The sequence below is a fragment of the Centrocercus urophasianus genome, unplaced genomic scaffold (assembly GCF_019232065.1).
Source record: "Centrocercus urophasianus isolate 14NV4802_14NV808 unplaced genomic scaffold, USGS_Curo_1.0 seq_17, whole genome shotgun sequence".
In the NCBI taxonomy this organism is placed as follows: domain Eukaryota; kingdom Metazoa; phylum Chordata; class Aves; order Galliformes; family Phasianidae; genus Centrocercus; species Centrocercus urophasianus.
In genome coordinates, this window is record NW_024884722.1 from 15,641,917 (window position 1) to 15,662,553 (window position 20,637).

A 20,637-nucleotide genomic window follows, 5' to 3' on the forward strand; every position below is an offset into this window, starting at 1 on the left:
CAGATGCTAGGATTGTTATAGTTATTGATCACAAAACAGAAGAGAGAGCAGATAAAGTTTTTACTGCACGATTATTCTCTCAGGCCATTTAAGGTAAACTTTACTGACTCCTGGTTCTAAGGTTTAGTACAGAGACATGTTTTAAAACTTTAGTTACTATAAGAGTGAGACTTTACAGGCATGCCTTCTTGAAACCATTTTTAATTAAAAAAAAAAAGGAAAAAAAAAAAGAGTGCAGTTGACACAATGTTTCTGTCTTAGGGATACTTTCTATTGTGCAAGTTCACTGATTCCAGAAGACCCAGGACAAGGTGGAGTGATTCCCTCCTGCCCTTGTCCAGAAGCCCAGCAATAGGATTCCCACAGAACTCCTCACTTAAACCAGAAAAATAATTATTCTTTAGGCTAAAAAAAAAAAAAAAAAAAAAAAAATCAGTAAGTGAGGAACCAAGCCAGTTGGAAGGTGGAGGAAGACTCAGCCACTGAGTAAAGACTGCGCGGAGGCTCCTGTTGACAACTGGATCAAGCTTGAGTCTTTGCCTTTTTGCAGGCTGGCACAGTTTCTTCCTCCTCAATTTTGTGAAGCTTCTTCACTGTGTATACTACCCCACAGGCACTCTTCCGAGTTTCTGGAATATACAAACAAAACTGAATTACCTCAAATAAACCTACACTAATGCACTTCATGCACACTCACTGCAATTCAGCATGTTTCCCAGCCAGCCATGCAGCACACACAGCAGGTAAGCAACCTGCATTGGCAGAACATAGGACACACTCAGGAAACTGAAGTGGGAAATATGAGGTTGGGTGCAGAAATAGAGCAAGAATGAGGGAGTCTGCTGGGACTTGGGGGGAGAGAGGGTGGGGAGGACACGCTTGAAACCGAAGGAAAGCAGGCTTTATTAGTTCTGTATCCACAGAAAGACACATTCTTGAACACATGTCAAAAAAGCATTTCAGTATTTCTGAGCAAAACAACGTTCTCAAATAAAACAAATAAATATTCACATACTTCAGGGTTCTTAAAAAGGCTACACTGGCACAGCTATATTGGCAGAGGCTCACATATACAAACAAAGTAAGCAGCTTCATAGCATTCAAACAAACATATTTTATTTACAGAACTCTCGGCATTACCATATCTTGCTACTCTTGGTACTCCTTATACGTTTGCCAAACACCCAGTAAAACCATCCCAACTTCAGAACCACTAGTATAAGGCTTCTCTGCAAACTGCAGATTTGAGGTAGACAAGGCTACTAACAAATACTCTTGCTAGCAAAGTGGCTTCGTACAAAACTTGCCAAAATATACTGACTTACTCTGGTCTACTATTTTTTGGGGCATGGGAAAATTACACCTGTTTGTTTTTTTTTTTTTAACTTCATAGATAAGAAAAATGAAGGTCTTGAGAAATTCCACATAAACTGGAGAGAAGTTTATGCAAGTTATTAGCAAGTCTGCTGATGATACAAAGTTGGGAGGATTAGCTGACACGCCTGAAGGCTGAGCTGCCATTCAGCGAGACCTGGACAGGCTTGAGAGCTGGGCAGTAAGAAACCAGATGAGGTTCAACAAAAGCAAGTGTAGGGTCTTGCACCTAGGGAGGAATAATTGCATGCACCAGTACAGGCTGGGGGATGAGCTGCTGGAGAGGAGCTCTGCAGAGAGGGACCTGGGCGTCCTGGTGGACAACAGGTTGGCCATGAGCCAGCAGTGTGCCCTCATGGCCAAAAAGGCCAATGGCATTCTGGGGTGCATTAAAAAGAGCGTGTCCAGCAGGTCGAGGGAGGTGATCCTCCCCCTCTACTCTGCCCTGGTAAGGCCTCATCAGGAGTGCTGTGTCCAGTTCTGGGCTCCCCAGTACAAAAAAGACAAGGATCTCTTGGAAAGAGTCCAGCGGAGGGCCACAAAGATGGTGAAGGGCCCGGAGCATCTCCCCTATGAAGAAAGGCTGAGGGAACTGGGTCTGTTTAGCCTTGAGAAAAGATGACTGAGAGGGGATGGAATCCAGGTTTATAAATATCTGAGGTGTGGGGGCCATAGTGGTGAGGCCAGTCTCTTTCCAGTGGTACGTGGAGACAGGACAAAGGGAAACGAAGCTGCAGCAGAGGAAGTTCCTCACGAATGTGCACAAGAACTTCTTTACGGTGAGGGTGACGGAGCACTGGAACAGGCTGCCAAGGGGGGTTGTGGAGTCTCCTTCTCTGGAGATGTTCAAGACCTGCCTGGATGCCTACCTGTGCGACCTGCTGTAGGGAACCTGCTTTGGCAGGGGGGTTGGACTCGATCTCTAGAGGTCCTTTCCAACCCCTACAATTCTGTGATTCTGTGAGAAATTCTTCCAACACACTGTCACTACGTAGATGAGTAGTGTAGCAGGCTGGATGACTCTGTTCATAGAAATGCACTCTTGAAGAGATCAAAGCTCCTCACTGTGAATTTACAGCACATTAAAACCGCAATTCTACTAAAATAACAGATACTAACCAAATTCTATCATGAGTTTGCAACTTAGAGCAACAGAAGTTGTTAAGAAGACTAGAACCTACCTATCCAACAAATTCTAGAAGCAGTAAAAATTAACAGCCAGATACAACTTGGTGACAAAATTAAATTGCTATTAGAATACACAGTAAAAATCTAGGAACACCAAGAACCAGCAAATAAGCATATGAAAGGGAGGTCAGAGAAGGTGAATGGAAGGGTCACAAAGCAAAGTGAGGGTCTACATTGATTGCTAGAACACAAACTGCTATCAGGACATATAATAAAACCTTCTAATTTCTGCAGGTGGCAAAAAGCTAAATTTCTACTTTCTTTAATATTAAAATGGACAAATATAGAAGAAAGCTACTGCAAACTTCCTCTGGTGAGTATAAGGAAGCAAGTTTTGTTTCACCAAAACTAAAAGTCATGGTACACCATATGAAACATCTCCTCCTAAGCATCAGGCACACGGGACTTCAGATTTTGCATCAAGTTTGAAATGGTCCACACCAAAAAGTGAGCTAGTCTGAAGTAGACTACATAATGAAGTATCAGGGAAACACAGCAACAACTGCTTCTGTGGTCATGCTGCAAGAGGGCAAATGCAAGAAAATCTGGATGAATGTGTTTTGAAGTCAGTGACATAGTTTCTGCTGCTGTCACAGACAGGAGCATTCAATTCTTTCTGAAACAAACGGTATTTCCAAAATGAAGGAGAACAGGCAGATCTGTGTTATAGCTAAACAATTTGTGTCTTTTTAATGTGGTTAAGCAAGTACTCCAGTACAGACAGCACTACCAATTCAGCCAGTGATTTGCTAGCACAGAAATCATCTCTTGCTGCAGAAGTTCCTTTTCACGCACTGAACAAGGGAGGAAAGACCCCAAGTTGACTTGCTCTCTATGGTCTCAGACCTTTTGGAAAACATGCACTGACCTGAACTTATCTTAACAAAGGCAAGAATTAAGTTTGCACATGCTTTTCACTTACCTCCATGAAGCATAGTGGCTCTGCAGTTGGTGGACACAGCTGCCTTGGCTTCGCCTTCAGACAAGCCAAACAGCAAGCCTCTGTCAACTTTGTTCAGGATCAAAATTCACAGGAAGAAAAAAAAAAAAAAGAACAAGGAAGACTGTATGACAGATTTGCTTACTCTACAAATAACTGGGAATTAGCAGCGCTGTAACTCGGAGTGACATTTTGTATAAGGTTACCCAGAGGCAGAGACCTGAGGCACCCAATTCTCCTGGCTACAGTTCCCCAGGAGCCCTCCTGGAAGGCTCCTGTCAATGCTGCTTTTTTCCAGACAAGCAGCTGTCATTTAAAAACAAAGGTCTGTCAACATAGGAATCTTTTTATTTAGAACGTAGAATCAAATAAAAAGGTACCCCTTGAAAAACTCAGCTTTGTGGGAAAGGGCACTGTCTAATACAAAAGCATTACATTGAAAAATTCCCAGCCACCTTGAATAGGGATGACACCAAACTAGGTATGTTAATTTGAGTTAAGCCTTACTGCTTTTTTAAAGAGGGAAGGAGATGTTACACATAAAATCCTTCCAGCCCGTAAACCCTCCCACACGGTTCTCACGACTCAGAGCGACTCAGAGCGCACGTTGCCTTTGAGAGGCAATCTGGACACACACCTGGGGGCGGGGAGGAGGAAAAACATCTGAATTCCTGAAAGAAAGGGAGAAATGATGCTCCCTATCGAGAACACAGTCCTTTACTTATTGTACATATGGAACTAAGGACTGAAAAATTAAGAATCAAAGTAACTAGTGCTAAGATAAGAGCCTTATTTTTCCTAAATAAAAACACGATTTTATGGCTTCTTCTGTCAAAGACTGAGTGCCTTTGAGATCAGAATTAATTTCTGGTTTAGTCCACAGTGCTCGCCGACTTCAAAGTTTTCTTATTCAAAGATTTATGATTATGGGGTTTTTACTCCTTTTCCTACTTACACTCAACACAAATATCAACACATCACAACACAGAATTCACCTGTAACCGTACTCAGACATCACTATTTACAGCAACAGATCATGTCGCTTCATGACCAAGAATCTGTGTAGCTCCTTCCACACCCACACTGCACTCTGTTTCATTGAATTAGTCACCAAGCATCACTAGCTAAAGTTCAAGGAGAGCAATGGATGGAAAATCTCAAAACCAATTAAGTTCTGCATGTTACCATTAACTGCCATTTCTGACTTGGAAAAAGGATACAGATTAGCCACATCATAAGGACCTCGTAGTTCTAGAGGCTAGGAAAAAAAAAAAAAAACAACAGCAACAAAGAAGGTTGGAGGCTGGCAGAATGTGAGCACATAGGATAGAGCTGTTTGCAGAAGCAGCCATTCAGGAAGGGAAACATAAATGCTACATAATAGCAAGCTACTGAAGATATACTACAACAATCAGGAAAATACCACTATTTTGCAAAACAGAGTCCCTGACTGTGAAGAAAACTGTCACAGAAAATACCATATCGACAAAAGCAAAGCAAAACAAACAGATTAAAAAAAAAACCACACAATTCTTCAGTAAAACGGTTGATTAAAAACACACAAGGTTGAAATCTTAGAACTTTAGTTATATATTAACGTGTAAAAATTGTAATTTTAAGTATTTTGAGCTGAAAATAAATGCTCAAACTGTTTTCACTTGAACAAAAATCCAGGACTTACTCTTTCAGCTGCACTAGATATAACGATGTTCTGCAAAACACAAGAGAATAAAAGAACATTCATCTGTCAGACAGCATCAAGAAATGGAAAACTTACGAACAGCAAGGACTTCATGAGCATTTGCTAAGTCCAGGGTGACAACACAATTAACTGTGAGTGTCCAGTGCACTCAGATGAACAGAACTCCAGCCAGGTATTAGTTTGAAGAAACAAATAAGCCCAAGCTATCTCCCCAGTATCTACAGAGAGAGAGCCACAGGGACACGTTGTTCTTTGTAGCTATAAACCTCAGCACAGAGAGGTCTGAGCTGAATGAGCACTGCACCTTTTAGAGAGCTATGGCCAAGAAGTATAGATCTTAATGATGCTATTAAACAAGCATATCTCTTATAGGGAACTCTGAAGGGACTTGAAGGGAAACGAAGAAATGCAGAGTTGTGTACACTGTGTTAAGTACTACTGCCTTTGGTGACAGTAGCTGAAAGGGACAGGGAGCCACATGAGAGCAGTCAGGCACAGGGTGGATGCTGAGCATTATACTAAGGAAGGCATGGATGAACTTGTAAGAGAATCCCAGGATCCCTCAGATGCAGCTTACAAACCACAGCTCTAGGCACCCTGACTCTCCCAAATTTTCAACCTACTCTTTGCATTGCAGTAAAACCCAACCCTATCATATTAGCTTAATCAAACTCATGCTGATGGAGGAAACCAGTCTGCAGTCAGGTAAAGGCAGCCAGTTCACACCATACATCAAGTTTCCTCAAACCTCCATCCCCATGAAAAGCACCAGGCAGAAAGACACCCTCCTCCCTTCACTGCCAAATGTTTTCTACACAACAGGTACATGACTGCTCAGGGGCTGGCAGATAGCACAACTCAGCTGCCAGTGCTCTTCTAATGTTAAGCCACTAAGGATGCTCACTCAAGGGAAGATTGTTTAGTGCAGGCAGAAAACTGCAGTAGAAAAAAGATTCCACACACTTTAAAAAAAAAAAAAATATATATATATATATTATATTATATATATATTATATATATATAAAATAAAAGCTTTGGGGATTCCTGCTTGAGTGGGCAACAATGAAATTGGTACTGAGGCAGTACCTCTCTGACGTCAGTACCACCAACACACCACACCACCTCCAGTTACATGGTAGGGCTTATGACCCCTTTCCAAAGTACTGCTCACTCGTCCCACTGTCCCCCCAGCAAAGAGCAGGGCAGATGTTGGAAGAAAATGCTCTGTACGCAGCTAGAAAACAAACCATGAAAGAGCTGTTTGTATGGAAATGACTGCACTGTGCACACTGTGCCCAAGGTTTCCTCATGTGTCGAGAAGGAAAAGGAGGGGCTGAGAACTCTGCACAAGCATAAGGAAAGCCAGAAGCAGAAGCAATTCATACATCAAAGTGACTTAACAGCACAGAGCCTAGTTTGTTTCCTTCTATGTAGTTCATCTTTAAAGTGACTGTACTACAGACCTCAAGGGTGCTTTTGAGCTTCATTGGTGCTGACTGTGAGAGTTCACTGTGAAAATGTAAGTCTGCTGCTCTGAGCTGTAAAAACCAATTCCTGTCTTCTCAACTCAGAAAAGCTCCCAGAGCAGCTATGCCATCTTGAACCCATCCTTGCAGGACCATGGTTCACTGCTGTGTACTGGAGACACGTCCTGGCTGATTCAAAGCTAACTGACTTCTAGTTAGAGGATGGGTAAGAAGGGAGGAGACAAACAGACAAGAAAAGTACAGCTAGCAAACAGAGGAGAAGCAGGCAAAGGCAAATCCAAGGCAAGGGCTAAGGGAAAAACTCAAAGGCACACCATCATCTCCTCAGGTAAAAGAGAAAGCAGCTCTTCAGCACACTGCTCTGGGTGCAGTACGTAACGCTGCTACCAAAACACAGAATGTGAAGGACTGTGGCTACATACACCTTCTGTCTGACAAGGCAAGCAGGTCTCTCCCACATTCCCTGCACATTTTCAAATATTCTAGGGACTCTGCTGAAGGTCAGCTCCCTGGCCACTAAGTTTCCAGAAGTTTCTCCATGCTACTATAACAGGAAAAACAAACAGATCCAAAAGCCGCTACAAACTCAGCACCTTTAAAAAAAGTGTACAAAAAGCTGTACAAAAGGTGACTGATGTGCAAAGTGCCAATGAAAGCAGCCCATGGAACAACCTCACTACATCTTGGTAAAAAGAGCCTTTATATAACTGATAGAGAAACTGCCAGTAAGCACTAATAGCTTTCTCTGCTGGCCCACAAGGTAACAAGCCCAGAAACAAAAAATATAGGCAAGAAACAATGACAAACTAGTAATCCATTTCTAGCTTTTCCAATGGCTTACAACAAATCACGGAATCCAGCGTCAGACAGTTTACCTCCCACACACAAATGGTGTATTAAATAGACACATGCAGAAAGAAAAGGCTCTTGTACACAGACCAAACTCTCACTCTGTGATGCTAACTCGTGCAATACAAATAAGCAACTGAGTGAGAAATGTTCAGCTGCATATAGGAAAGAGGAGAGCTGGCAAGGAGGTGTCCTACATGTCTCTGCGTGCACGTGCCTTTTGTTTAAGTCAGTATTTTGTGTGACTAACCTCCAGAGATAAGCTTCTCAGGAAAGATCATGTTAAGTGCTCATTTTTTCTGTACTCATCTGTTTAGAGACTCCCGTCCTATAAGACAGGTAACCACTCCTATGGGGAACTGCAATAATGACAATTCCGCTTTTAATTGGCCTCCCAAGCTCTATATCCTACTTCAGGTTGCATCTGCAGGGTAACACCAGTTTAGGTTTCTCTAGACTAGCTAAGTACAGCAAAAGTCCTTCCTAGTAAGAATGATGAGAGCTACAATCTCTTTTAACTCCGATACGTACTACAATACGCTTCCCTTTTAAAAGCAAGCAGCCTGAGAGGACCGACATAGCAGGGAGCTTAGCTTGGTGGCCTGAGAGGAGGCGAGGCATGAAAGCAATGGAGTACTGGCATCTCAGCTGCAAGGATTACTTCTTCCCTTGGTTTCAGTAGCAGGGAAGAATGCAGTTGATCTGATTTCAGCAAAACCTTGGCTTGGAGCCAGCAAGCTGTTGGATCTGTTCTCTACAGTGGGGATTTCCTAACAGTTAAACAAACAGGATTTCTACCTTTTTTTTTTTCTCCCCCATGTTCAAGGTATGTTTTCAAAAAAGTGCTTTTGGTGAATCAGACCTTTGAAGTGGGGGATTTTAAAGAGATGCATGGATTTCAGTTCTAGTGCAAACTTTTTTCCTTTTGTTCTGGGTATTACATACCAAAATAACAAATAGGTTATTCTGAAAAGAAGAACCAAGCAGTTTGACAGCTTAAGAGGATAGCATACAGAGGTGCATGGCTGGAAGTATCTGGAGCCAAAATAATCACGTTCTTGTATCAGTAGGCAAAGATTCAGTCACAGCTTCATAAACCCTGTCATCAACACTCATTTAAAATGGCTCAGTCTCTACAACTCCAGGAGAATTTGAACCAAATTAATTAGCTTGCTTTCACTTTGAGAGCTTACCTTTCCTTTGCAGATCTGCATCAGGCTGATCGCATTTGAAATTGTGTATCTTCTCATTGTGGAGTCTTTGATGGCAGGCGTGTAAAGAAGTTCAAAGTAAATGCCTCGATCTATTGCCTTCACATGAAAGGAAGTGAACAAAAATCAAAAGGAGAGAAGCAGAACAATCTAACAACCACTGACTATTATTGATGCAATTTATTCACAGTTTAACTGTGTTATGAAAAAAAATGAAGGAGATACTGTTCCAGCATCATATGAAATGCAGGGGGAAAAAATTTCATTGTACACCAGTTGTGTTTCGTGGGAGGACAGAAAGATGAGGTTTAATGAGCAAAGAAATGACACCTACTTAATAGTTGTAATTGGCTTTCCACTGTCTCAGCGAGGATGAAGCAAGTAACTACTGCCGATCATAAACTGCTGATCCCGGAAACTTCCAGGACCCTCCTCCTCCTGCTCCACTGCTGGCGATAAGCAATAAGATTGCTTTCCACAGCAACCACATCTTGCAGATGAGGAATTCATCTATGCACAAATGTAGCAGTGAGGTCCTGTCTCCTCTCTCTCTCACAGCACTGTGTTGCTGTTTGTGATCATTTTAAATAACAGCAGGTCACAGTAAAGTTTCCAAATAGCAGAACTTAGTGTATATTCAATTGCTCTAACATTCTTTGCCATCTGTGGAAGTACCTCATCAAAGCCTTGTATTCTTGTTTTCTCAAACATACAGAGAAAGGTTGAACAACTTCCTGTAGGATGCACAGTGGTAAAGACAATTCCAAGCTAGGAGTTCCTCATTCCTTGGTCTATAATACATTTGCGCAAAATGCTACTTTGTGCTTCCACTCATATTATAAAACACTACAATGCTAATGCAGTAAGAGAGTCCAGTAATTGAATACAGATGGAATTAACCCAGCCATAACAGCTGCATGGAAGCAGAGTAGAAGCTATGTACATTTTAAATGTTTTACACAGAGCTAGTCCAACATCTGCAAACAAGACAACGGTATTTATCAAAACCAAAACGGGTAATGGCAATACACCAATTTCAAGGTAAGGATACTTTTAACCTCATGCCTGCTCCTCCAGCTGGCAGCTAGTCTGCCTGCCTGGCATCAAAACAACCAAACCTCACTGCCTGAGGATGCACAGAACCAGTCTGAGAGACTGCCTTGAAGCTCGGAGTGCAGAAGATGAGAAACAGCTTGTGAGGGAAGTATCTCCTCACCTGGCTCAGCTCCTAGAGTTTCAAGCAATGAGGGTACTTTCAGACAACATTTTATACAAGATTTTTATTCTAAATGGAATACTGAATTTTAAGTCTGTGGTAAATTCCAAATAGCTACTTTCGTTCTGTTTCAGGGTTGATTCTGGTTTTTCTAGGTCGAAGTTTCTCTAAAAGACAGAAGCAGGATTTCTAGCCAGTTCCAGCTTTAAATCCTAAAGCACTAAGGACCACACAACAGCCGAAAACGTCCAAGCAGAACAAACCTTGACATAAACTTAAAAGAAAATGCTGGTTCAAGTAACCACGTGTTCAGATTAAATTTTCTGCCAAATCACCTACAGTAGACAGAATTATATTAATAAAATACTTAATACATACAGATAGTTAGTTTGAGTCCCACAGCAGATATTGAGCAATCCCACATTTAGTTTACTTCCCAAGACATTCCTTTGATTAAGTAGGGTTTCAATACATCACCTTCCGAATATCTAACACAACATCCTCTCCCAAATCAATACTGTCATTCACATTCTCCCATCTTTGAAATTACAAGACTATTTACAACTGTACAATCCCTTCTGGTTTGGGAGGCAGCTCTGTCAGCAATCACACTACATCTCACTGGCACAGCAATAGTCATAAGGTTCTGCTTCCACTCCTTGGAAACATCTTTTCTGTCTTCAGAAGCAGAGGACAGAAAGGAAAAAGAACGAACGCACATCAATGCGTATTAAATGCTGCAAGTGGAGGCCTTGAAGTGAAGGACATCTAAAACAATACATTATGCAAGAAAATAAAAAGAACCACTCGAATGCGAATGGTGAAAAGGAAACTGTAGGGACTTCAATTCAGACTGACATTTAATAGAAAAAAAAACAATACAGGTGTCAATTTACCATATTTACAGGAGGCCTTCGGAAGTAAAACGGAAGCTTTTCTGTTACATTTATACAGACTAGATCCACGTCAAGAGTTGTGCAAGCGATCTAGAGCAAAGAAACAGGAACAGATTATTAGATGTGCCATTACGTAATGCAAGAAATGTCTCTCCAGAGGCTGTTCAATTTTGAAATGAAGTACAACACCTTGTAGGTGTGCCAATAGAACAGCAGTGCTCAAAGTGCACAGCCAGAGCACATGAGGCTAAAAATCCTGGCCCTTTTCTCACTTACAGAACAGCTTTTCCAATAAAATAATGACCAACTCAAAGGCAAAACTTACTCTTTATTCTTATCTGACATGGGACATACAGAAGCAGTGCTGTTTTTTGGTAAGAGAGCTCACAGCTAATAAAGGACCCATCATTTTCTAATCCCATCATTCACCCAGTGTTGCAGCTCTTTAAGTACTTTTACCAGCAGCAACCAAGAAAAGACTGAAACAGGAGAAGAATTTTAGAAGCGATGAGTTATACCACATGCCCACTACTGGGTCCATGACATGGTACCTCACTTTCCTGTCAGGATAAGAAAGACAACTTTCTGAAAACCAAGCCTTTGGAGATGTCTCAAGATCGTACCTGAGCTCATGGTTTAAATACCTGGCTTTGAGCTCACACCACAACTCATATCCTGGATTAATAGAGAAGGAATGAACAAAGGGTGGAAAATCTCCACACTGACATGTATAGAAAATTAAATGGACATAAAAACTAGCTCTTGATTTACATATAATCTTACGCACACAGGACTTGTAGGAATTATATAAGTCTACCCTGTAAAGATGATTACACAGGACCAGATTAACACCCGTAAGCACTGTTGTAACAAAGAAGATAAAGCATGTTGAACATGCTCAAAAGGAATTTCCAATATATAGAGGAACTCTCCACACTCAGAAACTTGCCATCCACTGCTTCAATTACATCTGGGCCAGGTTCCAGCCCTTCCTCCCTCCTTGCACCAGCATGAAAGCAGTGGGGCTGCAGGACTGTGGCACTCCAATCTAGCACAGGGCTCTGCAAACTCATCTTTCAATGGTCTGTTCACATGAAATCTGCACAGACATGAGAGCAGAGACCTAGCTTTAGGAATGTTTCCTACCTTCGCTGTTGATAGCTGTTCCATCAAACTGAACTTTATCTTCAAGCCCTAACTTTACTAACTCTCTTAGGCAGAATACAAGTTGAATATACTACAAATACAAATATGAAATGCAAGTTTAGCCCCACAGTAGCCAATTTTAATCTTATCCTTATGTGAAGTACAAACTACCACTTAAACAGAGGTGATTAACAGGAACTCACTCAAAGCAAATAGCTCTGAATCATATCCTAGAAAACACGCCAGTGAGACCATAGAAAATTCAGGGAGAGAGAAATCCAAGAAAAATGGAGAGCAAGAATACACACTAGAAGCAGGCAAGCTGCCCTGTGTGATGAGAAAACAAGCCCACCTAATCAGTTCCAGAAACAGTGGAAAACACTTTTCCATTTTGAAAATTATGTGCAATGGAAAAGGAAGTGACCCAAATGCCACGATATCTACAGGATTCCAGGGACAAGAAGAACTCAGAAAACATCACTGAGAAAAAAATAATAATTAAGAGTCACAATTTCACATAAAGAGGAATTTCTGAACTGCACAAAAAGTTGCAGAGGAGATTTCTCTAAACATCCTAAATTCAGCCCAGATTTGGCTCCTGGACAAGTCACACATGCAGGCAGGTTAAGGTTATCCAGCCTCCTAAAAGGATCTGAACAAAAACTTCATCCAGAAAATGCCATACAGCAGTTGGACAGCCCAGCACCTGCCTGGCCTCACCACAGGCAAGAGCTCCATCTGCTGGGAAACAACAGCCAACCAGACATAAACTCACCAGGACTTGGATGGCCTGAAGACAGACAGGTTTGCTTTGGCAAACATTTTACAAATAAACTCTGAAATTTGGCTTTGCAGTATATCCTCAAACTTACATAAGCAAGATTTTGTAGATACTGGTGAATCACTAATTTCCTACAAACAATAGGCAGAACTAATATTCTAAAGATTTGTTTCATTCATATTTTCTTTCTAAAAGCAACAGGCCAGAGCTAAATAACAGCACAGAGCAGGCATCCCAGCTGCAGCCAAAAACAATTCTCCTTGGGAACCTTAAATAAAGAGCATGTCCTACAGTTATCTCGGCAAACACAACTTCCTCGTAGCCCCAAGGATACAAATTATTTGTAGAACTTGAGCACATCTTTCAGCACTGCCTGCCTATTACTGCCTGTCTCAGTAATAGGAAAGCTTCTTTTACTTGTGAGAAGCGGGAACTGACTATTTTTAGGCTGTGCTAAAACTAAAGCCCATCTACAGTGGTCACATATGTCTTCTATAAACACATGAAAAATCCTGTCCGATGGAGAACAAACTAAGTGCCAAATTGTTGGTGAGAAAGATGATGCTACTGAGGCAATACAGTTACCAACAGCCAATTTTAAAATACAATTCGTGGTGCAAGATTCAGCCTAGGCAGCTTTATCCTGCAGAGTGAAAGATTCAAGTCATTAGGAGTCAGACATGCATACTGAGATTCCAAGTGCTTGATGTTCCCCATTGATAACTCTACAAAACTCTCCATACTTACTTAGAAATCTTAAATCTTTAAATGAAATACAAACATACAAATCTGCTCTGTACGTGAACGCGTAAGGAAGATGCCTTTCACCTCATGCTGTTTGTAAGAAACACATCTGGCTTCCTCCCCAGGTCAAGAGAGTTTTGAGCACGACAGAAATTAAGATGGTCTCATTACAATCCTGTCTTCTTCCTATTATGCTGTTTGTATCTGTGAGAGCGTCAGCTTGAAGCTGCACTGGGCCTGCTCAGAGCACAGCCATCCTCACAGAGCAGCACAGCTCAGAGCAGCAAAGCAGATCTGCCTGCAAAATAACTTGGTAAAATCTGCATAACTTTGCAATCAAAGGTGTGTTCTTCCAACCAAACAGCCATGGAGCTAAGAAAGAACCTGCACAAGCAGAGCAGAAAGGAACCTGAAGAAATGTGTGGCTGAGGGCAGGCATTATGTCAGCTTCAAAGTTGTTGCAGCTGAATGCCTAGCTCACGGATGTCTGAAAACGAAAGACAACCATCTTTACATGACAAGCTCCTGCCTTTCCTCCAAAGTCTTACAATGAGCTACTGCTGGCTATCTTTAAGTAGCTTCAGGTACTTGTTTGAACACACGATAAATTGAGTGAACTCATTTGAGAAATGAGATCAATGAGAATCTTCTCCCTGCCCTTCTCTGCATGTCATTAAGTATGAGCAATCATAAAATTGTTTGGGTTGACCTTAAGGGTTACCTAGTCTAACTCCCCTGCAATGAACAGGGACACCTACAGCTCAGTTACATTGCCCAGAGCCCCATCCAGCCTGACCTTCTTTGAATGTCTCCTCTTGAGCCTTCTCTTCTACAAACTGAACAGCCCCAGCTCTCTCTGTTCCATTTCTTGGACCATTTTTGTAGCCCTCCTCTGGATGCACTCAAACAGGTCCACACCTCTCCTGTACTAAGAATTCCACATGTGGACACAGTCCAGGTGAAGTCTCACCATTGCAGAGCAGAGGAGCAGTATCACCTCCTAACCCTGCCGGCCACTCTTCTTTTGATGCAGCTCAGGATATCGTTGGCTTTCTGGGCTGTAGGGCACACTACTATCCAGATTGCCATCCGTCAGATCCCTCAGGTCATTTTTGGCAGAGCTGTGTTCCATCCTTACATTCCCCAGCTTGTACTGACAGTGGAGGTTGCCATGACCATGCACTTGGATTTGCTAAACTTCACGAGGTTCACCCAGGCCCAATGCTCAGTCTGTCTAGGTCTTTCTGCACGGCATCTAGGCCTTAATGAAGTCCAGAAAAATAACAGCAGTGGCTCTTCCCTCATTCACTGAGGCACTTCCATCACCATAAAAAACAACAAGGTTGGTCAAGCAAGATCTGCCCCTGGTGAAGGCGTGCTGGTTATCCCATATTACCTCTCCTCCTGTATGTGCCTTACCATAACTTCCAGAAGGATCTGCTGCACAACCTTCTCAGCACACAGGTGAGGCTGACAGGTCAGTAGCTCCCTGGGTCATTCTTTTTACCCCTCTAAAAAATGGGTGTGACACTGCCTTTTTCCAGTCACATGGGAACTTCACCTGACTGCCACAACTTTTTCAAATATCTTTGAGAGTGGCTTGGTGACTACACCAGCCAATTACCTCCGGACTCTTGGGTGCATCTGGAATAAATCACAATAATTTTATGCTGCTAACAGAGCACAAAAGAAAATGATAGAGAGAAGTGAAAAGTCTTTTAGAAGTCTTTTGATTCTTGCACATCCTCAGCAGTCCAAAGTCTTGCAAGAGAAAAAAAAATCAGTCAGAAATGAGTTTCGTTGTCACTGTTACAATTAATGCTTAAGTTCTTCTGCTTCTTTAAAAGTTCACCTCCTTTTATAGCCTCTTGCCTTATACTTCTCAAGTTTTCAAAAAGGAGAGGAAATAATTAAAAAAATAAAAATAAAAAATCAGAACAATATAGTTTTAATGTTTCAAAAATAGGCATTCATCAGAACCAGAAAGTAGCTTTAGCCTAACTGAAAACCAAACTCAGCTCCCTGACCACCTCACTTTAAAGTAAACACTGGTGTTCCTCCAAAGAGATTCCCGTTTGTAGTTGGTATCCCAGTGCCTTTTTCAAATTGCACATCTGCTTTCTGCCTGCCAAGAGCAATACAGACAGACCACCTCTACCAACTCTTCCAATTCACCCTTAATGATATGACTTAGGAGCTTGCAGTAGGTCAGATGTGTCACTGTCTTGATTTTTTTTTTTCCCTTTTGCAAGGAAAGCATTTTGACATGAAATTGAGCTGAACATTTGAAAGCAAGTCAAACATCTGCGAGTGATCTGATTAGGACCAACTACTCACATCAAGGCCCTCCTGGGATTTCTCCCAGTCTTTCAGTCTGTCCACTAACCAGGGAACCTACGTTGTTTAATTAGCTCCATGACATGGCTACATAAAACAGAAAACAAAATCAAAACAAAGAATGCACTCAAGCTACTCCAAGACACTGATTGTTAGTGCCAATTCTATAACAACTTACAGATAGTACTTACATGGAATAATTTCTCCGTCTTTGGAAATACAGCTATGATGTCATACAATCTTATATTTGTAGATGTAGACCTCTACAAAAGGAGGAAATGATTACTACCTTGACTTCTGGCAGGTGACATTTGTATACACAATAATAAAGAGAAAATTCCCTCACCGTTTTCAAGCAGTAAAACAAAGCCAATAATTTAATTAAATAGTAGGTCTCTACCATGACCAATTCCCTGAAGTCATTTTGAGGCCTGTCCCATCCACTTACACATACCTTTTGCCCCAAGCACAGTCCCACAAACAGACACAGAGCTCACTCCTGGTATTCTAGTGTACATATAGAAGTACAGAATTCAATTAAAAGAATAAAGGAACAGAACTGCTACCCCATACTAACAAGTAATCAGCACAGTCACATCCAGTTTCATAAACCCGCATCCCCTCATGATGCTTCAGATTCTAGAGATCTGATCTGAGAAATCAGTACTGAATATCCTATGAAATCCATTAAATCCTTCCCTACACAATTAAATGACATTCTTTCATTGAGAAAAGGAAATTAAAAAAAATAACAATAATAATTAAAAAGGAAAAACAGATACACTGAAGGTATTTACCAAGAGATTACAGTGGGAAGGATCAGAAACAACAAGTGTCAGCCGGGTTAAGACTTTAAGTCTTTTAGATGTCCCCTACGATGGAAAAATAATACAAGATTTAAAAAGCTCCAAAGCAAAACTTCATGGCAATTTTCACCCCCTCTCCTATAAAAAGAAAGTTGTGCCTTGCACCAATTCTTGCCTATAAGTCTGCAGTTATGCTTCCCTAATATAAAAAAACCACACATATTCTTTATATTGATCTGTTGGGTATTATATCTGCCCTTCAGAAAGAAAGGCTCATTGTGTTTCTCTGAGGAATGGATCAATCTAAAGGAGAAAAATTGAAAGAAGGAAAAAAAACCCAAAAAACACATCATATGGAAAATATGAATGTGCTCTATTAATACCACTCTGGTTTTCCAAAGAGGCCACGACTGGAAGCAAAAGCATTTCCTTAATTAACATACATCAGAATTGGTTCACTACATCCAAATCTTGTTCATCAAATCCAGGAAGTAATTTCCAAACCTCAGGCTCAAATTCAGACAATTATACTGCAATTATTCAACTACAACATTATTCAGAATTCATAAACAGCAATTTTAAAGAATTATTTTTGAAATAAAGAACACAGCCTCCTCCAACATGAGCGTTCACATTCTTCCAATGCTGGGAGTTTGAAGAAACAAGCAGTGGACAAATTTCTCATATATTTTTTTTAACATACGATGAAAAAAATATCATGTGTAACACACAAAGGAAAAAATGCAACTCTGTAAAACAACTCATAGCTGGAACACAATAAACACACCTGCACAATAGGCAAAGATGGAAACAGCTCTGATGGAGATACCGGCTTGGCTATTTCCTTAAAAGAAAACAAAACAAAGTTATCCAAAATATAATGGGATGTTTAGAACGCACACAGAAATTGTGTTCCAACTCCAAAAATAAGTTTGCCATGCTAACAAAAGTATTTCCTAGAGACAATTCACAGACCGTACTAAAAATTAACTCCAGGGCAGTAATACAAACTTGTAAAAATCGGAGTTCCATTATAAATATAAATACAAATACACTTCATTTAAGTGAGTATGTAAAAACAAAGGGGGGAGGAGCAGCACACAGATTTATGAGAGCAAATCCATCACCAACAACGAAGCAGAACTGAAATTACCTGTTTCTTTTCTTTAAAATCGATGGTGTGATTAAGAGCGACTGCAGAATATCCCACTAAAGAAGTGAACACATTGTGAGCCTGCTTTGTTCAGCAAGTAATGGAAAGAGACAAGCAGAAAACTGTCACATGCTCGTTATTTAAATATCTCAAAATTAATAACAATGTGCACATTTACCTTTCACAGCGAACTTTTCTTAACGTTAACTCACCAAAGATGCGTCTTAAGAGTACAAATTCCTTTTAACACAACCCAGCCTTGACAACGCATCCTCACTGACTGACAGTGACGGGGGCAGGGACTGCACGGCCAGTGCTAGGGCACACGGAGATCCACATCTACCTAATGGGAGCGGCTGGGCAGGCTGAAGTGTGGCTGGGAGCCTGGTGGGCAGTGGGGTAAGCGAAAGGCTGCCAGGTTCTGGCTCTGCATCGATGCTAAGGCTGAGCCTTGCAGCAGCAGCAGACTGAAAGGTGCTTTACGAGGGAAGACGTGACCACGTCCTGTCCGTGGTGGACAGGTCTAGAGGAAGCCATGAAACCTGTGCTGAAGATCAGCAACCCTGGAACAAGTTCTCTGCAGAGACTGGAGAGTAACCGCAGATGTTAAAAGCGCCGTTCAGGCACGGCACAGACCCTGTGCCCTACGAGGGGCAGAGCAGGACCGGTGCACAGAGCTTCCGCCCCATCCAGCCCCGTTTCTCCAGCCTTCACGCCGCTGCCGCAGCCCTCAGCTAGAATCTCCCAGCACAGCCCGCCCCGGCCTCAACAACACATCCCGGCTCCCAGCCCCGACTCACGATGCGCTGCGGTCTCCAGCAGGCTCTGCACGGCCTTCCTGTCCGCGCCCTGCGGCACGTTCAGATCGGCGAAGCCGGCCATGCTGCGCAGCGCGGGGCGGAACGAAGACTACGGGCGCAGCCGGCACCGCCCCCGGCAGCCTGGAGCAACCTGGGGCTTGTAGTCCTGCTGAGGGCAGCAGGATGGGCCTCGGCCAGGAAGGCGGGGCCCTGGGCGAGGGGTGGTGTGAGCTTTCCGGAGCTCCTGAACGCGTCCGTGAAGGCTGCGCTGGGGGCGGAGCAGGCGGGCGCTCGGGGTGCGCGTGCTGCCCAGCAGGGGGAGCCGCGCTTCTGCTCCTCTACCGGCCGGATCGCCTCCTTCCGAGCGCTGCTCCTGCGTGCCGGGAGAGGAGCCGTTCCTAGTTAAGGCCGTAATTTTCCTGCATTGACTAAAAAATGTGAAATAAAATCTTAGGCTGATGCATCCCTAGATTCCTGAGAGATGTTCCCTAAAATGCAGAAGCGCTGAACAGTTCCAGTGGACTGCAACTCACTACTTTCACTTTACTACACTCGCTTTGACTGTGTAGCACTGTTGCAAAACTCACTTATTTTATTGCTGCTGATCAGTATGGAATATGTGAAATACAGGTGGTAATGATTTCCTTTCGTTGTTGTTTGGGACAGGCTGAAAACTTTATAAGCTCCCTCTAAACACTGGAAGGCTGCAATGAGATATCCCTGAAGCCTTCTCTTCTCCAGACTGAACAAGCCTACCTCCAGAGAAGTGCTCCAGCTCTCGGAGCACCTTCATGGCCACCCTTCTGACCCACTCCGATAGCTCCACATCATTCCTGTGCTGGGGGCCCAGGCTTGGACACAGTGCTCCAAATGGGGCCTCACAAAGGTAGGGCAGAGGGGAACAATCACCTCCCTCTCCCTGCTGCCACCCCTCTTTCAATGCAGCCCAGGATACAGTTGGCCTATGGGCTGCAAGCGCACACTGCTAGCTCATATCCAAATTTTTGTCCATCAAGACTCCAAGTCTTCCTCTGCAAGGCTGCTCTCACTGAGTTTTTCTCCCAGTCTGAATGTCTGGTGTTGCCCCAGCTCAAATACAACACTTTGAATTTGGCCATGTTGAACCTCACTAGGTTTTTGTGGGCCCACTTTTCAAGCCTGTCCAGATCTCTCTGGAAGGTGTCCCTTCCTTCTATGTTTTGGCAAAGGAGTTCTGCTTTGGCCTACCTGTGCCCATAACATGTTTCCTATTGGAACAGCCAGAGCTGCTTCTCTGCCATTTATCTGAACACACAGCCCAAATTGTCTTCTCAAGGCTCTTCTGTTAAGTGTGTGAACATTCAGAGAGAGCTCAAAGCATTATTTGAAGTTTTCTTTGACAGTGTATGATGGAACTTGATTTAATTTGTCTAAATAAATGCAAGAAGAAATCCATAAACATGTATCAATTATTTTGTGAATGGCCCTATTGGACTAATGTTCAGAGACATTAAACAAGATTAAGCAGCATTTGTGTCTGGCAACAGACAAGCAAAACAAACCATTCCTCGAGGCACTTAAAATGGAGAGCACTTAAACATCAATTCAGAACTCTATCTCTGTGATGGCCCTTCCAGCACCGCATATCATCAATTACTTATGCACATCAGTGTGCAACCTTATTTCCTCCATCAGCTACTTGGATGTTAACATTTTTGTTTAGACCAGCCCCAGCGATCTACTTAAAACATAGCTGTGGTCCTCACTGTCAGTCACAAACTTCAAACATGCTTTGTTTCACCTGTCCTGAAGTCCTCCTAATGCAGCCAATTTTTCTCCCCCTTGGCTATGTTTTTCACACCGTATTTAAATTGTAAGGAAGACCTTTTCAAGTCTTATGAAGTGATATTCTTCTAATGTGCCTCCAGTGGGCAGCCCAGGGTTAGCAGCTGTCATATATATATATGTATATATATATGTTTCTTTGGCTTTAGTTCTGCATTTAGCATTTTAGGTAGCTAAAGATAT

The 20,637-nt window shown here is 42.3% G+C and overlaps 1 protein-coding gene across 3 annotated transcripts; it reads right to left on the reverse strand.

Moving 5' to 3' along the window:
* Positions 1-45: 45 nt before the first annotated feature.
* RPP30 (ribonuclease P/MRP subunit p30) lies at positions 46-18,722 on the reverse strand. Of its 3 annotated transcripts, none has more exons than XM_042818100.1 (11): positions 18,631-18,722; positions 17,831-17,886; positions 17,465-17,521; positions 16,669-16,743; positions 16,063-16,134; positions 10,864-10,953; positions 8,734-8,850; positions 5,184-5,213; positions 4,723-4,760; positions 3,485-3,564; positions 46-629 (listed from the first exon to the last, which is right to left on the reverse strand). In XM_042818100.1, the coding sequence occupies exons 1-11, from the start codon at positions 18,710-18,712 to the stop codon at positions 523-525; spliced, it is 804 nt and encodes a 267-aa protein (XP_042674034.1). In that variant the 5' UTR covers positions 18,713-18,722; the 3' UTR covers positions 46-522. The 3 variants fall into 3 exon arrangements, with proteins under 3 accessions (XP_042674034.1, XP_042674033.1, XP_042674035.1); XM_042818099.1 differs by having other exon boundaries at positions 3,485-3,571; positions 4,688-4,760; XM_042818101.1 differs by lacking the exons at positions 4,723-4,760; positions 5,184-5,213 and having other exon boundaries at positions 3,485-3,571.
* Between the last annotated feature and the right edge of the window lie 1,915 nt (positions 18,723-20,637).

Excerpts from the sequence above, each read along its gene's own strand:
- RPP30 (XM_042818099.1), bottom strand. The coding sequence starts at position 18,712 with ATGGCCGGCTTCGCCGATCTGAACGTGCCGCAGGGCGCGGACAGGAAG. Across the intron at positions 16,744-17,464 it reads CATCTTTGCCTATTGTGCAG|GGGACATCTAAAAGACTTAA; the intron begins GTGTGTTTATTG and ends TTTCCATCGTAG. Across the intron at positions 5,214-8,733 it reads TGCAGATCTGCAAAGGAAAG|AACATCGTTATATCTAGTGC; the intron begins GTAAGCTCTCAA and ends TGTGTTTTGCAG.